Source organism: Actinia tenebrosa, unplaced genomic scaffold (assembly GCF_029948245.1).
Source record: "Actinia tenebrosa isolate PJP-AT-01 unplaced genomic scaffold, QUT_ActTen_1.0 PGA_scaffold14__42_contigs__length_11649687, whole genome shotgun sequence".
Classification (NCBI taxonomy): domain Eukaryota; kingdom Metazoa; phylum Cnidaria; class Anthozoa; order Actiniaria; family Actiniidae; genus Actinia; species Actinia tenebrosa.
This window is the reverse complement of record NW_028292574.1, coordinates 3,156,269-3,174,179: the sequence shown is the minus strand read 5'-3', so window position 1 is coordinate 3,174,179 and position 17,911 is coordinate 3,156,269. Positions and strand designations below refer to the sequence as shown.

At 37.2% G+C, this 17,911-nt stretch overlaps 2 protein-coding genes across 2 annotated transcripts; both read left to right on the top strand.

The window, feature by feature from the left end:
- The first annotated feature begins 1,731 nt into the window (after nt 1-1,731).
- Nucleotides 1,732-7,276, top strand: LOC148911225 (uncharacterized). The gene has a single exon (XM_089029538.1). It carries the CDS (start codon nt 2,512-2,514, stop codon nt 7,003-7,005), a length of 4,494 nt encoding a protein of 1,497 aa, XP_088885664.1. The 5' UTR covers nt 1,732-2,511; the 3' UTR covers nt 7,006-7,276.
- Nucleotides 7,277-15,502: 8,226 nt separating this feature from the next.
- On the top strand, nt 15,503-17,311 carry LOC116299854 (melatonin receptor type 1B-B-like). Its single transcript, XM_031708573.2, has one exon. The coding sequence runs from the start codon at nt 15,889-15,891 to the stop codon at nt 16,951-16,953; it is 1,065 nt and encodes a 354-aa protein (XP_031564433.1). The 5' UTR covers nt 15,503-15,888; the 3' UTR covers nt 16,954-17,311.
- The last annotated feature ends 600 nt before the right edge of the window (nt 17,312-17,911 follow it).

Below are 17,911 nucleotides of genomic sequence, written 5' to 3'. Positions count from 1 at the left end.
TAAAAACACAACAAAATTTAAAAATTATATGGAGACAAATGCGAAGAATAAAATAAAATAAAATAAAATAAAAAAATTAAAAAAAAATAGAAAAGAAAAAGAAAAACGAAAGAAAAAAAGGGTCCAACTAGGGAAGCCGCCATTTACTTGATGCCGCATATATTTTTCTTTAATTTTCTCGTTTTTATCCTGCATTTAATATTCTCATCGAGATGCATGTAGTTTTGTTGTATTCCCAACAGGACGTTGGAAAATACTTCCTTACAAATCTGTTCTTGTCACTAAAAATGACCAGCGATAGGAAAAATCTTCGTTTGAGATCATATAAAAGTTTTACCTACTGTAGCGTTTCCAGGAAGTTGGCTTTGTTTTCGTGGTAAAAACATCTCTTCAGACCTCCCAGATTACTTTCTTTGAAACTAGTTAGCTTATCTTGATTACATTAAACGACACTATTTTTTAAAAATCTTTGGGATTACTTTGCATAGTCAAAATTTTGCATTGTTGATAAAGAATATGATAATAATAATGTTGAAATAAATAAGCCTTGTTTAAGTTCTTTCCCAAAGAAAAAAATTCTAATGGAATGAGGGCCGTGTTAGCCACTGGTTATTGAGTGCTTCGCTCGTAAAACGACAACGACAACGACAACGACAACAACGACAACCATGGCTTCACTACTCCAAACTAAGAAATAAAACTTCCGTAAAAAAAAGTAAAAACTAGAAAGCTAGAACGAAAGCTCTGTAATACTTCTAAGAGATAAAAATATTGTCTCACGGCGGCAAAATCTAAAACAAAACACATAAAAAATCCGAACAAACCGTTATTTATCGTCTTGAACAGTTTTTTTTTTACATAATTGCTTTGCAATCAGTCGAACGATTTCCCATTTTCGATGAAGATCATAAACAAGCGGAAATGTCAAATGAACTATAACTATTAAAAAAATAATTAAATGAAGTGGAAATTTCTAGATTTTTACAGGTTTTTGTGCCCAGTGCGTAGAGCTCAATGCATTTTTCTCAAATTACTTTTTTGTTTTTATGCAAAAGCGTTTCTTTTTGTTTTGTATTCAACGTGGCAGAAAGGTTGAACAATCTATGCTTGGCGAACCAGATTGTCTATCAACTATTTACTTCAAAACCCAAGAGTTTTGAAACGAATTTCTCGAGAATTATCTCTGGAAAAAAAGCCTATTTAAACATTTTTGTTGTTGTCAATAGTTAAACTTTTTGGCTTCAAATTTACCAATGATATTGACTTGTGAAAACAAATTTAAAAAATCAGTATGATGATTAATGTTGTCGTATTATATTCGTATCCCATTTTCAAAAATATTCCCTCTGAAAGTATTTCACAACAAACGCGTAACAAGAAACTGTTAAAGGCAATTCTGATACTAAATAAGATCCGGAACTGAAAAACACGAGATTTAATTCTTTTCGAACGGCTGTGTTAATCAGTTCGATCAATAATTGAAGTACACCACGCTTAAACGCTTTGAGGATTTTAAACATAAGGGTAAGATACCGTTATATGCTTGGCAGGTAATCCCTCGCCGACATTGTCTCTTAACTTATGCTCGAGAACTGTTTATATGGAGCTAGATTTGAATATATTTTTAGAGAAAGATTTCCATACCTGAACGATGGGAAGTAGCGCCGACTTATCTTGGAAAACCAAAAATACCTCTTCTTAAACATGCTTTATAAAAACATGGTTAATAGTCCATGGGCCAGGGCTCGACCATGGTAACACTAAGGGGGACAAATTGTGAGTTATGCCAGGTTAAAGGTCACCTAAAGTTGTTTCAAAATTTATATGATAGCATTCCTAAAAGAGTAGCTTTGTGGCATTTTTTGTAACATCAGATTATTGAAAAATATCGATTTAGCATGAAAACGAGGCTGGGATAGATTAATTTATAAAAATAGCTTTGCATGGTTTTAAGCTCGATATTTATTTATCACATGTTAAAACAATAGAGCTACTATATATTATTACATTTAAAAGCTGGCTTACTTTGAAATTACTTATAAAAATGATTAAAAAAGGAAGAAAATATATTTGCTGATCCGCAAAGCATTTTGGGTAATTTTCAAGATGGCGGACTATTTGTGTGGTAAGTAGAGTAGAATTTTCAGCAAAATCAGCTCAATTAAACACTTTTAAAGACTACGAAAATGAAGATACTGATAATACAGATATTTCTAACAATGTTAGAAATCGGAATTTGCATTTTTTCAACAGATTTGAAGCTTTGTCTTGTCGATTTTATAGTCCTTACATACCTTAAAGAGACGTAAAAGCATTTTTGATTTTCTTTCTTGTACAACAGATCTTAAAAAGTGTATTATTCATTGTACTGATGATAATAGTCAAAATTTAACTTCCCCCAAAGACCTCGGATCTTGGAAAACATTGCTAAAGGCTGCAGAAATTCGTAATCACAAAGCAATTCTTGATGTGGCTAGGGATACTAACGAAGGAGAAATACCGGCAAACGTTATGTATCATAGAAAATGCCGAAGTATTTTTACTCTGAAAAGAGATCTTGAAAACCTTTCTCGATCAACTGAAGATGCTGATGATGTGCAAGAGCCTGAGCAAAAGAGATACGCAACTAATAGACAACCATCAAGCTCGAGTAGGACATACGAGGAGATATGCATTTTTTGTGAAAAGAAAAGTAAATATTTAAAATCTTCAAGAAATCGAGAGCGTTTGATTCAGTGTAGAGATTTGCGTGCTGATGACTCCATTAGAACAACTGCTATTGCTAAAGATGACACTAAGATAATTGCCATCGTAAGCCGTGAACTAGTAGCCGCCGAAGCTTGTTACCACCGTTCATGCTATCGAGATTATACTCGCCCTGCTAAAGTGAGCAATTCAAATGAATTTCAAGACGGGGATGAAGTTGTTGATGTTGATGATTGGTATAAGGACATTGAGACTCAAGCTTACGAAAAGCTTTTCGAATTCATACGTTCTTTACTAGAGAATCCAAGATTAATAAAGTTGGTTGACCTTAGAAACTTACTAATTTTCCACATGAACTCAATGGGCGTTACCGAAATTACTGAGTCAACCAAGAAATACATCCGCAGAAAATTGGAATTTGAGTTTGGCAGTCTTTTGCAGTTTGAGGACCTTCTTGACAACAATAAGCTGTTTGTTATTCCTGAAAGTCTCTCAAAACGTGAATTGGCTAAGGAACTGGCAAAACTTGCGCAACAACAAGAAGATATAACTATGCCATCAAAGATCAAACAAATTCAGGAAGCTAGTCTATATATTCGGAATGGTATTTTGTCAAATAACAATACAGATGTGTCGTGGCCTCCAAAACCTTCAGAACTCTGTCAGAATGCAGTAAACATACCGGAAGAACTCAAGACTTTTCTTTACACTGTTTTGACTGGGAATACTGAGATTCCAACTGAATACCCTCAACGACTGGAGCGCCTAATCAGTTCTTATGGACAAGATCTTATTTATGGTGTGAGCGGTGGAAAAGAGAAACCCCCTAAACAGATATTGCTACCTTATGCAGTCAAATCTTTGACTAACAATGTTGAGGTCATACAGATGTTAAACAGATGCGGACATGGTATTGCCTACTCGCAAGTCGAGGAAATAAACACAGCACTTTGTCTTAAAAAAATGGCATCAACGCCCAACAATGACGTTCCGCTGCCCGAAGATATACAGCCGTATATTGAGACAACACTTGGCTGGGACAACATTGATCGATTGGAAGAAACGTTATCTGGAGGAGGAACTTCTCATCGAGTAAATGGTATTGTCGTTCAGGCCAGACGTTTTGGTCCAAATCTTCCTGCACAGCCAGAATTTGAGATTGCAAGAACAAAGAAAAGAAGCATTGAGCCTCTGCAGCGCGCTGAGATTCCTCCATATAACGCCGGAGATCGTTGTGGCCCTCGAGCAAGGAAATATGTTGAAGTCACTTCTGAAGAATTGATGGCAAATGCAAGAAAGAAGAATCTGATTTGGATTTTAGTACGACTCCATGCAAGAGAAAGACAGAGAGCAAGTAGCTGGACTGGTTTTAACATTTCCATCCGCAATAAAGTAGAAGTCACAAAAGACAACATAGGATATTTACCAACTATCAACTCACCTGCTACAGACATGGCAACGGTCCATGAAGTACTAGTACAATCTTTGAAGATAAAGAACCAGCTCAAGTTGAAAAGTATCGTCCTTGTGTTTGACCAAGCGCTGTACGCAAAAGCAACTGAAATTCAATGGAAACATGACCAACGATTTAAAGATATCGTACTAAGGATTGGAGTGTTCCATACAGCTTGCACCTTACTGTCTATCATTGGCAAACGCTTTCAAGATGCTGGGCTTAGAGATCTATGCATCGAGGCAGGTGTGATAGCAGAAGGTTCTGTCTCAGGAGTCATGGATGGCCGTAGATACAACCGTGCAGTTAGATTCCACAAACTAATGTACGAAGCACTTATGAGGTTGATATGGAAAGGCTTTCGGTCATGGATCGAGGAAAACCACAAGGAATCAAATAGGAAAGTTGATGCTTTCTTCAATGGACTTGAGACACTTTACGACAATGTTTGTGAGGCAGAGTTCAATAAACAAATGGGAAGTTCTAGTTTTGCTGAATTCGTTAAGCTCTATGACATGTATATAGACTTTCTACGAAAGCATAATGGTCAGCTCTCTGAATTTTGGATGTCATATATTGACATTATGGAGATCCTTCTGGGACTTTTAAGAGCATCAAGAGAGGGTAACTGGGAGCTTCATATCTCTTCTATCAGGGGAATGGTTTCGTGGTGCTTTGCGTATGACAATATAAATTACGCCAGATATTTATCTGCTTACTTGCTAGAAATGTCCCACCTCGAAGAAGATCACCCAGATGTAATAGAGTACTTTAGAGCCGGTGGCTTTTCTGTACAGATTGGTGACGACAATCCATTTGGAAGAATACCCGTAGATCAAACCGTTGAAGAAACCGTTAATAAAGATACACAGACTGCTGGAGGAACCAAGGGATTCAGCTTGAAACCTGGTGCTGTGAGAAAGTACTACTTAGTTGCAGAATTTCGAAGCATATTTATGCGTCAGCTTAAGGATATGCTTCATCTGAACACAGCAAGCAGAAAACACACTGATCTTCAACCAAGTAGGATGGCAAAAGATGAAGCAGATGTAAATGCATTACTCTTATTGCTAGAAGAAAGCTGGATAAATCCTTTTAACAGTAATCAACAGGATCTTGTTTGTTTATCTACCGGTAAACTTGCGACTCCAGAAATTGCCAAAGATTTGATTCAAGCCAAAGCTCTTGGTGAGGAAGCATACAAGTCATTTAGAGAAAACCGACTGGAGTCTAATCCACCAAAGTCTAATTTCTATGATAAAATGACCAAGCTCCAACTGAAAACATTTGGAAATCTGTCCAAGAAGATGAAAGTCGGAGGAGGAACAAGCAAGGAAGTTATAATAAAGGCAGATAGAGCTTTATTTGCACAGATGCTGATCATTGCTGAGAACAGAAAGCTGAATATAAGTGATGTCCTTTGTCACCCACTTGGACCCCTACCTTGGTCTCTGGCATCTGCTGATGGATCGTTAAGGAAAACAAATAAATCATCTCTGTTAAACGACCTGAAGAAGAACATACCAGCGGCAAATACCATTCCACAGCCAAGTGCACGAATTATTGATGGGATGTTTTTTGTTCAGAAAATGAAAGTTGACCAGAAGACATTTGGTGACGTAGCTGAAAGTCTCATGTCTATGATCCTAAATGAAGGAAACGAAAGCGAACGTATCGATGTTGTCTTCGATGTTTACAAGGATGAATCGATCAAAAATGCCGAAAGAGAAAAGAGGGGTTCTGAAAGTGGACACGAGTTTAAAAACATCAAATCAGATCATAAGATTCGTCAGTGGTCCAAATTTCTAGCAAGTTCCAAAAACAAGTCCCAACTTATTAAGTTTATTTCAGAAGAATGGAGAAAGGAGAAGTATCAGGAAAGATTAGCTGAACAATCAAAGACTATCTTTGTAACAACAGAAGACCACTGTTATGAAATCACTTCATCAGGTTCAGCAGAATGGGAGGACCTTCGATCAAATCATGAAGAGGCTGACACAAGAGTTCTATTCCATGCAGCAAATGCAGCATCGGCAGGCTACGAAGCAGTTGTGATTAGTTCAGAAGATACCGACGTATTTGTTCTCTGTTTGGCTTTCAGTAGTTATATTCCATGCTCATTGTACGTGAAATGTGGCAAGAAGATTCGAACAACGTACATTGACATTTCAAATGTAGCTCGAATGTTAGGATCGCAGGTATGTACGTCTCTTCTCGGTTTTCACGCCTTTACAGGCTGTGACAGTGTCAGTGCTTTTGCGGGAAAAGGAAAACTAGCTGCATTCAAAATGCTGAAAACAAACAAATTGTACCAAGACCTATTTCACCAAATTGGAATGCAGTGGGATTTCACAGACGACGTGTTCTCAAAGATACAAGAATTCACATGCAGAATGTACAGCTCCAATCCTGGAACCAAAGAAGTAAATGAGCTTCGTTATAGATTATTCTGTGTGAAGAAAGGGAAACTAGAATCGCAACAGCTACCGCCCTGCGCTGACTGCTTAAAACTCCATACACAACGTGCAAACTACCAAGCAGCCATCTGGAGAAGAAGTCTGCAAGGCTGCCCTAACGTTCCATCACCTATTGGACACGGGTGGATTCACGAAGACAACAAGTTTGTAATCAAATGGATGAGCGGTGAACCAGCCCCCACAGCTGTCCTAGAATTCCTTTCCTGCTCTTGCTCACGCTCATGTAAACCATCAAGCTGTATGTGCATTATAAATGGCCTGAAGTGCACTGATATGTGCAAACTACGTGACTGTGACAATCGTGTAGAAGATGAAGATCTCGAAGATGATGAATGTTCAGAAGAAGAAGAGGATGATGAAGACAATTAAAGAGGCCATTAACAGTAAGTTTGTATAGAGTCAGACGTTTGATATTGAAAAATAGGCTACGCGAAGAACAATATAAATGTATCAAATATATTTTCCAACTATTCTTTCCCTTTAAAGCACATAAATCACAAAATAACTTGTTGCCATGGTAACTACGATATTCTAAAACTCCCTAGAGTAGCTCATGTTGAGCTTACTGAATACCTTGTCTATCATTTTGAAATGATTGCATATACATTTCAGGCCTTATAATAAACTTGAATAGCTGGAATATTAGTATTATCTAAATTTCGATTTTAATTGAGTGACGTCATAATATCACGTGATTTCAGCACTAAAGCTACTCTTCTGACATTGCTATCACTGAAAACCATAAAGTAGAGGGTGCAAGCTTTCCAAAAATGTATGATAGCATTTGTCCCCCTGACTGTTACCGAAGACCTTATTTTTGGGGGCCTGGCCCATGGACTATAAGAATATATTCGTGGTGAATGAAAGCAGCAATTCTCCAGTCTGTTGTGATGTTTGGGCCACCTTCACTAGCGGTTCTGTCTTGGCCTGAGTGTTTTTGAAGCAGAGAAAATGTCGTATGGTTTTCTTATATCGCACCATGAGATGTGCTATCGTCTCTGCTATTGGCTGATCGTCGATCTTCACCGTAGATATGTTGTATATGATCCATATCATCTGTGCCTAAAACTATGGCTAGAAAATTACTTTGAAAACATATCATTTGACGCTAACCACAAACTCTTATTTGGCTTTTACCTTAGAATATCTTTCACTTAAGGCGTTTATTGCTTGTATATGTGGTCTGGCCACTATACATTGGTTATAAAGTCATGCCTGTCATGATATTATATGTGTAGTTCTGGTGTCAGTCAACTAGATCTAAACTTCTATATATTCAGAAGTGAATGTTACGTCATAGCCGCCATGCTGGTTGACGATAACAAAGCATTCCTCACTAAGCTTCTCTTGTTAGACTAACCAACATCAGGCGATTGTTTCATTGTTATTTATATTTCGAAAGATTTTAAGTAATGTGGTTAACATGCACCCCAAGAAGAAGAACAAGTGAAATAGATTTTGAAGTCATACGGTTGTAAATATGGTTCTAGCAATAACAACTTCCCAAAATCACAGAAGCAGCTTTGATCTAGACAAACGCAATATCGATTTTTACTTCGATAAAACTGCAAATCTATATCCATCAGTAACTGAGTCGGATTTAGTGCTCAGATTGGCCCTAACCACCTGTACGAACATTGATAATTATCGCTAACTAAGCACTTGATAATCCTTTTATGCCAATAAACTATCTTGGAGATATAAAGAGCACAAAATCTAAAAAAAGTGGTTACTGGAAAACGATTGGAATAGAATTTGTGGCGATGACAGTGATTATTAGGATTCTAGAAGTGCCTGTTGGTTAGATCGGGACTTCGTAAAAAGCTTTTGCAAATATCTCCCGCTGAGACCCATTTGACAGCCAGCTCAGGTCAGTCAGAAAATAGATATTGAATCGAACGTGCCCATTTTACCCATTTTTTCTTCAAAAATTATGAATTTTTTTAATGGTTCTGAAGCCTTGATTTTGTGTTTGCTTTTTTATTCCAATTCCAATTTTTCAACAATGATTATTTACTCTATATAATTCTTATTCTGATGCTATTTGCTTGGTGATTATTAACGTTTTTACTCCTCCCCTCTCATCTCCTCTCCTCTCAATGTGTTTGTAAAATATAACTAAAAAAATCCCTGTTAATGTTCAATGCTTTAGCAATACCTGTAAATTGTAGGTCATGCCAATAAAGCTATTTCAAACCTCAAACCTCTCGTCTCCTCTCGTCTCCTCTCGTCTCCTCTCGTCTCCTCTCGTCTCCTCTCGTCTCCTCTCGTCTCCTCTCGTCTCCTCTCGTCTCCTCTCGTCTCCTCTCGTCTCCTCTCGTCTCCTCTCGTCTCCTCTCGTCTCCTCTCGTCTCCTCTCCTCTTTTCAGCTACCATTGGTCCATGTGAATTTCTAACTCTAATGAGGCTAACCCTAATTAAATGCGTCTGTAATCAAGGTGCAAAGCCGAGTATTGTAAGAATTGCAGGTTTATTCTGATTCCGTGATCAGAACAGAAACCAAAATATCATCAAAGTAAATACGCAAATATTGAATGAAGACATATACTGTGTATTATCCATCTTACTATGTTTGTCTAGCCTAACATGATCAGTAATATTGAAGTTTCTCGTTTCTAAAATCAGGTAAAAGTGAAGTATGACAAAAGATGTTTTAGTAGATAGGAACTGCTAATAGACATATGATAGACAGATTGAATAGACTTCAAGTCAGTGGACGTCACAGATTTAGAGAGGCTTATTTGAACGGATAGACGCACGAACGCACGGACGCACGGACGCACGGATTGACGGATGGACGGACGGACGGACGGATATTTGTTTTAATGGAAACACGCACTTTTCTTTGTTTCATTCATTCTTATCGACATTTCCAATCTACCGAAAAACCAGACGAAAAGAAGGCCAACACTGCAAGCAATACCGCGAACTCCAATATGCCACCTTTAGTTAACTTTGCCCTTTCTACCGGATGACGATAGTCCCCTTCACGGTTCTCTGCGCTATCTTGAGAGGCAGCCGGGCCTTTGCATCGAAGCGAGACGAACGGTGAGCTTGCAATGATAGAGACCTTTTTTAACACCTTGAACAATATTCACATATCTCTATCATTGCAAGCTCACCGTTCGTCTCGCTTCGGTGCAAAGGCCCGGCTGCCTCTCAAGATAGCGCAGGGAACCGTGAAGGGGTCTATTCATATACAATGCATACTAAATATTATTGCGCAACTTTTTCGATTGGCCGATAAACACAATTTTTGACTGGGCTGTCACAGGTAACCAAGTAATAAAAAGAAACATAATGGACTAATGAATATGGTTTAGGATTTAGTTGATTAGAAGCTACAAAGGTCCTTTTATTTGATGTGATAATTCGTGCTATCAAAACATATATGCATTGATTTAAGAAAGAGTTAAAAGATCAGTCCACAGAAATAATTAATTAAAGTCATAATGTGATTTATAAGTCTTGAATGAAAACAATAGACCGTTTTCTCAAGATTGCGTGCGCATCCAATTTTAAGGAACTTGACGGGCCACGATACCAGAACAGGAGCTTATAATGAGAATTATCATACATTTCTATAAAAGTTTTTTGATAAGAATTCATAAAATTGATTATTCTCCTCTTTAAAAATAGAACTGTCCTCTAAATTATACTGAATTTGCGTTTTTCATTGTGGCCGTCAAGTTGGATGCGCACGCAACCATGAGAAAACGGTCTATAGTAGAAAAGGGTTGGGCTTCCTGTGGTATCTTGACCTTGGTTGCACCACAGGAAGTCCATACTTTTAAAAAGTAAAATATAACGCACACTCTAAACATACGTCTTTGAACAAACATAAAAATCCCTACTCACGATTTCTCTTTTCACTTGAATAGCATTGATGCGGGGATATTGTACAAAATATCCGTTCCTTCGTCCCAAAGACTTTATTTCTACCCTTTGCGGCATCCATGGTAATTGTACGCCGCTCTGCTATCTTGTGTTTCGGGTTGTTATAGTGGCATGACCACAGGTGAGGAGTTTTAGAACGTCTTTTTGATTTCTTGTATGATAAAGATGAAAAGAAATGGCAAAATAAGTGGAATTACTTCATAGATTCTCACTGATTACCCTTAACCGTTTCCTTCTCATAAAAGCCATATGTTAAAATCAATTTCAAAAATTTACTGCGTCAAAGTAATTTTTCTAGTAATTTAAGATTTTTCCTCATGATTTTAAATTGAAATACCAAACCAAATTTTTTTCTCGATCCCACACTCCACCTATGAAAAGTCCGATCCAACGAGTAAATCCAGATCCAGATTTTCCACAATTTTGGATTTTAGGGATAAAACTCACAAATTCTAAAAGAGCAAGTAAAATAGATATCAATGGTGTACTTTATTTTGCTCTTGTCGCAAAATAAGATTGTTTTAATGACCATCAAACGTATCAACCCGCAAGCCACTTGTACGCCTTTACACACATCTTCCCCTCCCCAAAGGTACTGGGTACTACATTTGGACTTTTGAAAGAAATCCTGAAGCTAACTTCTCGGCAGATTGAAAGAGTGTCCTCTCTCCTAAAAAAACAGACCAAACATGCATGCTATAATCCAATGCGATCTCTTTGTTAGCCGCACTGCGACATTGACCGCATGGTATCGATACTATCCAAAGACGATTTCTATATACGGTATGGATAATCAGAATATTTCGTTACTCCTCTTCAGTTCATTGCGGCGTTATCGTCTCATCACACGGTCCCATTACGCCAGGATATCGTCCATACACATTTAAGAACACCGCACGGCACGAATTTATCTATAGTGTATAGTTTCAGACTTACTTTCTTTCTGCTCAGACGAGCTGAAGGGAAAATGTTTTAAAACTTTTTGTATCGGATAGAAAAGGAGTCTAGAACTGGATTATTCTGAACCCTGAGTTTTTTACAGTCATAAAGAATCTATTCTTTGTGATTTTTTAATACTATAAGTGGTAGAAATTGAAAGAAATGGCTTCCGAATGGGTTTCAAAGTGAAGCCAAGATATATACAGGGAAACACTACTACATCCCGGGCGGAGAAAGACCCCCTTAAAATACAGTAAATGTATGTAATTTGGGCTGTGAGGGGCCCGTGAAAAGCACTCTACGCCCGTGATGTAGACTTTTTCTCAAAACACACCATTCAATCACAAGCCGAGCTTGTTATTCTTTATCCTTGCAGTTTGTTGTATCACGAAAGCAATCGTACATGAAACCTAGGCTAATGAGGGTGGATTTCTAACCACCAAACTCATCATGGAAGAGACTAACGAAGACAATAACAACAAGAGTTTGAGAAGACATTTGGAGACATTTTTTCTCGATAATTGACAATTATGTCTGAAGTTAAATCGATGTTTGAAACTTAAAAATATATTATCATTTTGTAACAACGACACTCAAACAAACAAACAAAAAAAAGAGAGTTAAAAGATCAGTCCACAGAAATAACTAATTAAAGTCATAATATCTTGAATGAAAACAATAGACCGTTTTCTCAAGATTGCGTGCGCATCCAATTTTAAGGAACTTGACGGGCCACGATACCAGAACAGGAGCTTATAATGAGAATTATCATACATTTCTATGAATTTTTTTTCGAGAAGAATTCATAAAATTGATTATTCTCCTCTTTAAATATAAAGCTGGCTTCTCAATTTTATTGAATTTGCGTTTTTCATTTTTGTGGCTCGTCAAGTTGGATGCGCACACAACCTTGAGAAAACGGTCTATTGTAGAAAAGGGATTGGGCTTCCTGTGGTATCTTGACCTCGGTTGCACCAGAAGTCCATAATTTAAATAGTCAATAATAAACACATACATACATAAATATATATTTATGAAAACACACAAAAATCACTACTCACGATTTCTGTTTTTACTTGAATAGCATTGATGCGCGGATATTGTACAAAATATCCGTTCCTTTGGCCCAAAGACTTTATTTCTACCCTTTGCGGCATCCATGGTAACTGTAAGCCGCTCCGCTATCTTGTGTTTCGGGTTGTTATAGTGGCATGACCACAGGTGAGGAGTTTTAGAACGTCTGTTTGATTTCTTGTATGATAAAGATGAAAATAAATGGCAAAATAAGTGGAATTACTTCATAGATTCTCACTGATTACCCTTAACCGTTTCCTTCTCATAAAAGCCATATTTTAAAATCAATTTCTAAACTTTACTGCGTCAAAGTAATTTTTCTAGTAATTTAAGATTTTTCCTCATGATTTTAAATTGAAATACCAAACCAAATTTTTTTCTCGATCCCACACTCCACCTATGAAAAGTCCGATCCAACGAGTAAATCCAGATCCAGATTTTCCACAATTTTGGATTTTAGGGATAAAACTCACAAATTCTAAAAGAGCAAGTGAAATAGATATCAATGGTGTACTTTATTTTGCTCTTGTCGCAAAATAAGATTGTTTTAATGGCCATCAAACGTATCAACCCGCAAGTCACTTGTATACGCCCTTTACAACACACCTTCCCCTCCCCCAAGGTACTGGGTATTACATTTGCACTTTTGAAAGAAATCCTGAAGCTAACTTCTCGGCAGGTTGAAGGGTGTCCTCTCTCCGCAAAAACCAGACCAAACATGCATGCTATAATCCAATGCGATCTCTTTGTTAGCCGCACTGCGACATTGACCGCATGGTATCGATACTATCCAAAGACGATTTCTATATACGGTATGGATAATCAGAATATTTCGTTACTCCTCTTCAGTTCATTGCGGCGTTATCGTCTCATCACACGGTCCCATTACGCCAGGATATCGTCCATACACATTTAAGAATACCGCACGGCACGAATTTATCTATAGTGTATAGTTTCAGACTTACTTTCTTTCTGCTCAGACGAGCTGAAGGGAAAATGTTTTAAAACTTTTTGTATCGGATAGAAAAGGAGTCTAGAACTGGATTATTCTGAACCTTGAGTTTTTTACAGTCATAAAGAATCTATTCTTTGTGATTTTTTAATACTATAAGTGGTAGAAATTGAAAGAAATGGCTTCCGAATGGGTTTCAAAGTGAAGCCAAGATATATACAGGGAAACACTACTACATCCCGGGCGGAGAAAGACCCTCTTAAAATACAGTAAATGTATGTAATTTGGGCTGTGAAGGGGCCCGTGAAAAGCACTCTACGCCCGTGATGTAGACTTTTTCTCAAAACACACCATTCAATCACAAGCCGAGCTTGTTATTCTTTATCCTTGCAGTTTGTTGTATCACGAAGCAATCGTACATTAAGGATAAGATAGGTTTGAAATACCATCTAGAAGGAAAATTCATTTGTGAAAGTAGCTTTGTCCTTTCAGCTGAGAGGATAACATAGGTTGATACAATCTAAAAGTACAATTCATTTGTGAGAGTAAGGAGGGGGACATTTGGAGGTATCGAAACAGCAACACCGCAAAAAGATTTCGAATTCACCGCGTGACCGCACGAAAAGTCAAAGAAACACCGACACCGCAATAGTTTTTTAAAATAGCTACGTGATTTCAAAGCATAGAATCACGGATAAATCCAAGAAAAGTATGCAACACTGCAATCGATGGGATCGTTTCACCGGACACTGTACGTTAAACGACTTCAACGCCGTACTTCGCAAGGTTTGAGACCCCAGCATCAGCACGAATTGGACAGTTTGAATTAAGGAAATAACGCATTAAAGGAGGCCAACACCGCAGCAACCTCAACCTCATTGTCCCTCCCCTCCCTGGCCCCTTATGAATTCTTATCAAAAATCACTTGAGTTTTGCGGAAGAAGACTCTTATCGAAGATATCGAAAGTCACAAGGATGATTTATTCTTTTTATATATATTTAGTCACTGGCACTCGCTATCTTCATTCAGTTTTATATAGGAACACATATATTTGATACTCCGTGCTTTTCTTTATTCGGTTTTATATAGGAATACCTACATTGGATACTCCGCGCTTTTCTTAGTCTATCCCTCGTATCCGTTTTTAGTGTCGGTCGTCATTCATTCAGTTTTATACAGGAATACATATATTTGATACTCCGCGCTTTTCTTCATTCAGTTTTATATAGAAATACATACATTGGATACTCAACAATTTTCCATTGAGTTTCCGTTAAGGTCGGTTTAGACGGTACGATTTTCGCCTACAACTATCGTACACAACACGCTCGCGTCTGTCGTAGGCGAGTTGTAGGCTTGATTTACACGCTACGACTCGAGTTGTAGGATGGCGCGAGCGTGTCGTATACGATAGTTGTAGGCGAAAATCGCACCGTCTAAACCGGCCTTTAGGAATACACACATTTGATGTACGGTGGTTTTAGAAAATCCTAGGAGATTTGCTTGATTTGAAGGATATTGATTTACGAATTGTCTTTACCAGGTATTTATATTGGGTGTCTTGTACGGATCCGGAAATTTTTTAATCAAAAATTTATGTATTTTATTCGTTGATTCTAAAATTATAACAATAGAAGTGTGTTATTTTAAATGTACACGACCTCAAACTAAAATTAAGAAATTCACGTCGAAGAAATTCATTTTTTAGAGTTATATCATCATCATAAAAATAGAAAATAATTGTCGAATCCCGCAAAGGATTTATTGCAACTTTTTTTTTTGAGTATTCCTTTAAACTAAATAAGGCAAGAGCTTTTCGTTTAATAAATAATTGCTCGTGAAAATCAGGGAAATGTTTTAAAAATTTTATTGTGTTATCAATGAATGACAGCTTACAAATTAAAAATCCCTTCCTTATAATCGTTAGGGTCAATATATACATTTAAAAGTCGGAATGTCAATAATTACTCATAGTAATCTTAAGGGGGCCTAAGACTGGCAAACTGCAACGCGGAAAAAGTTTTTGTTCCTCGTGGAATTAAGTGAAAGTGTCTTGAAATAGTATGTCTTTTTCGAGTGATTTCATACTTATATTTCCGCCTCTTGAAACCATGACAAGAACTTCAAATTGGATATATATTGTTTAAGTTTGTCACTAAGGGAATTACCAATTCAAACTTGCTTTATTAGGAAGTTGCTGCAAAGTCATTGGCACCCTTTGTGTTGACCACAAAAGGACAAGAAACAAAAGCAACTGTTCGTGTGAACTCTACCATTTCCCCCCGGCATAGAATAGAATTAATTAGACCTCTGTAGGATTGGAGCAATAGCATTGATTCTTAGTTTATAGGAGACAGCGATTCAACGAGCGAGTTGCTTCAATATCAAGATGAACGTCTCAGAAAGTTCATTAGATGTGTTAGCTGCCGAGTTAGCGTCAAGAAGGTCATTTCTTAAAGTGATTGAATGCGTGGTTTTCGGGATTTTGCTGTTGACGACAGTCATAGGAAACTTGCTAACTCTATTGACAGTTTATAGAAACAAAAGACTCCGAACAATTCCAAATTTTTTCGTCATTTCGTTAGCTATCTCTGATCTTGGAATGGGCCTAACTTGCATGCCGCTTTCATTCTCTGTGCTGGTCAAATCCTCTTGGCTGTATGGCGATGTGATGTGCCAGTTTGAAGGATACGTAGCGATTATATTGGCCGCTGCATCAACCCAAACACTTGCAGCAATGGCAGTCAACCGATACTTCGGGATCGTCAAGTGTCTTCTTTATCGTTCTTACTTCACGACAAAACGCACTATCGGTCTTATCTTAGTCATTTGGATCTCCTCCGTCGTTCCTCCATTCATCTATTTAGTAGCGGGAGATATATTCATTTTTCACCCCGGGAAACTGTTTTGTTATTTGGAGTTGAGTGCTGGATGGTTCACAGCATTTTTGGTTGGCGTGTATGTCGGGATCCCTTCTGCAGCCATCATTTTCTGCTATACTAAAGTCTTCCAAACAATCAACGCAAGGAACAAGCGCTACAAGAAAGATAGCAATGGGGATACAGTCTCCGTCGAAGAGATCAAAATAACGCGCACTTTATTTGTCATCGTGGTGTTCTACATGATCTGTTGGACCCCTGTCCTGATTGTCGATCTTGTAGACCTGTTTTTTGGCCGCTACGCTTCACCACGAGAGATTTACTTGGCCTACACGTTCTTGGTTTCTGTAAGCAGTGCTGTCAACCCCGTTATCTACGGCGTCATGAATCAATCATTCCGTAAAGAATTCCTGAGTATTCTACAAATACTCAATTGTTTCAAACCCCGGGGAAATGGTAAAGCAGCCCAAAGTTCATCTGGTGTTCAAAAACAAACTAAAGAGATTGAACTATCTGAAACAAGTACAAAATCGAAATCGCCACATATTTTACGCCGTGCGAAAATAAAAACATAAACACCAAGAGAAATAAGAATAAGTTTTCTTCGCTTGAAAGAAGATGGCAACCCCAGGGCAAATACTTGTCACTAAACTGTGACAAAAGCACGAACTATCCACAGAAAAACATCCTAATTTCGACTCATTCTTCGTAAACTTTAGTTTATTTATTTAGGATTTCTTAAAACATTTCTTCGCTTAGTATTCAAGACAAATATTCAGTCAGTATAGACGAATGTATCATCGACAAAAGCGTCAGCTTTCCTATGGAAACTAAAAGGACACTGAATAAACCGTCCAAAATTAAACGCAAATATCATTTGTTTTTCTTATAAATCTTGAATTCAAGTTAATAAAGAAAAAAATCTTTGTTGAATGAAGTTTTGTATTGAGTAAATATTGACTGTATTCATTGTGTTTAGTTTTTAGTTTTCTACTCGTTATGAAAATGTGACACAGGGAGATAATTTTTCTAGCTGACGACCGAGTTTTCGTTTTATTTCATGGTCGCTACATGCTGCCGAAGCCGGATACATTTTAACAATTAGCTAATAACAAAGCATAAAAATAACAAAAATACGACAAATTATACATTGACTTTATACTAATATACTTTATACTTTAAGAACACTTTCCAATAGTTTAAAATCTTTTTCTTTTGTCGCTTAAGTTTTCTTGCCGAATTACTGTTCTTGTTGTTATTGTAAAAGAAATAATGTTTCTTTTTAGGGAAGAGATTAAAAAACAACCAAAACGAAAAGGTTAGGACCGGAAAGTCAAAAATAAAAGCTTAATTTACAAGGTTTCCGCATGAATAGTTGAATATTTAAAAAGGTAAAACTTTACCCACTATTTTTCCTGGTTTTATTAGCGTTTGGGTCATAAAAATCCATAATTTTAGGATCTAAAAGAAGAAATCTAATATTTTATTTTCAACTGAGATAATACGACAGGAAAAAGTATCGCTTCAAACGTG

Coding starts and splice junctions, on each gene's coding strand:
- LOC148911225 (XM_089029538.1), top strand. CDS start 2,512: ATGTATCATAGAAAATGCCGAAGTATTTTTACTCTGAAAAGAGATCTT.
- LOC116299854 (XM_031708573.2), top strand. CDS start 15,889: ATGAACGTCTCAGAAAGTTCATTAGATGTGTTAGCTGCCGAGTTAGCG.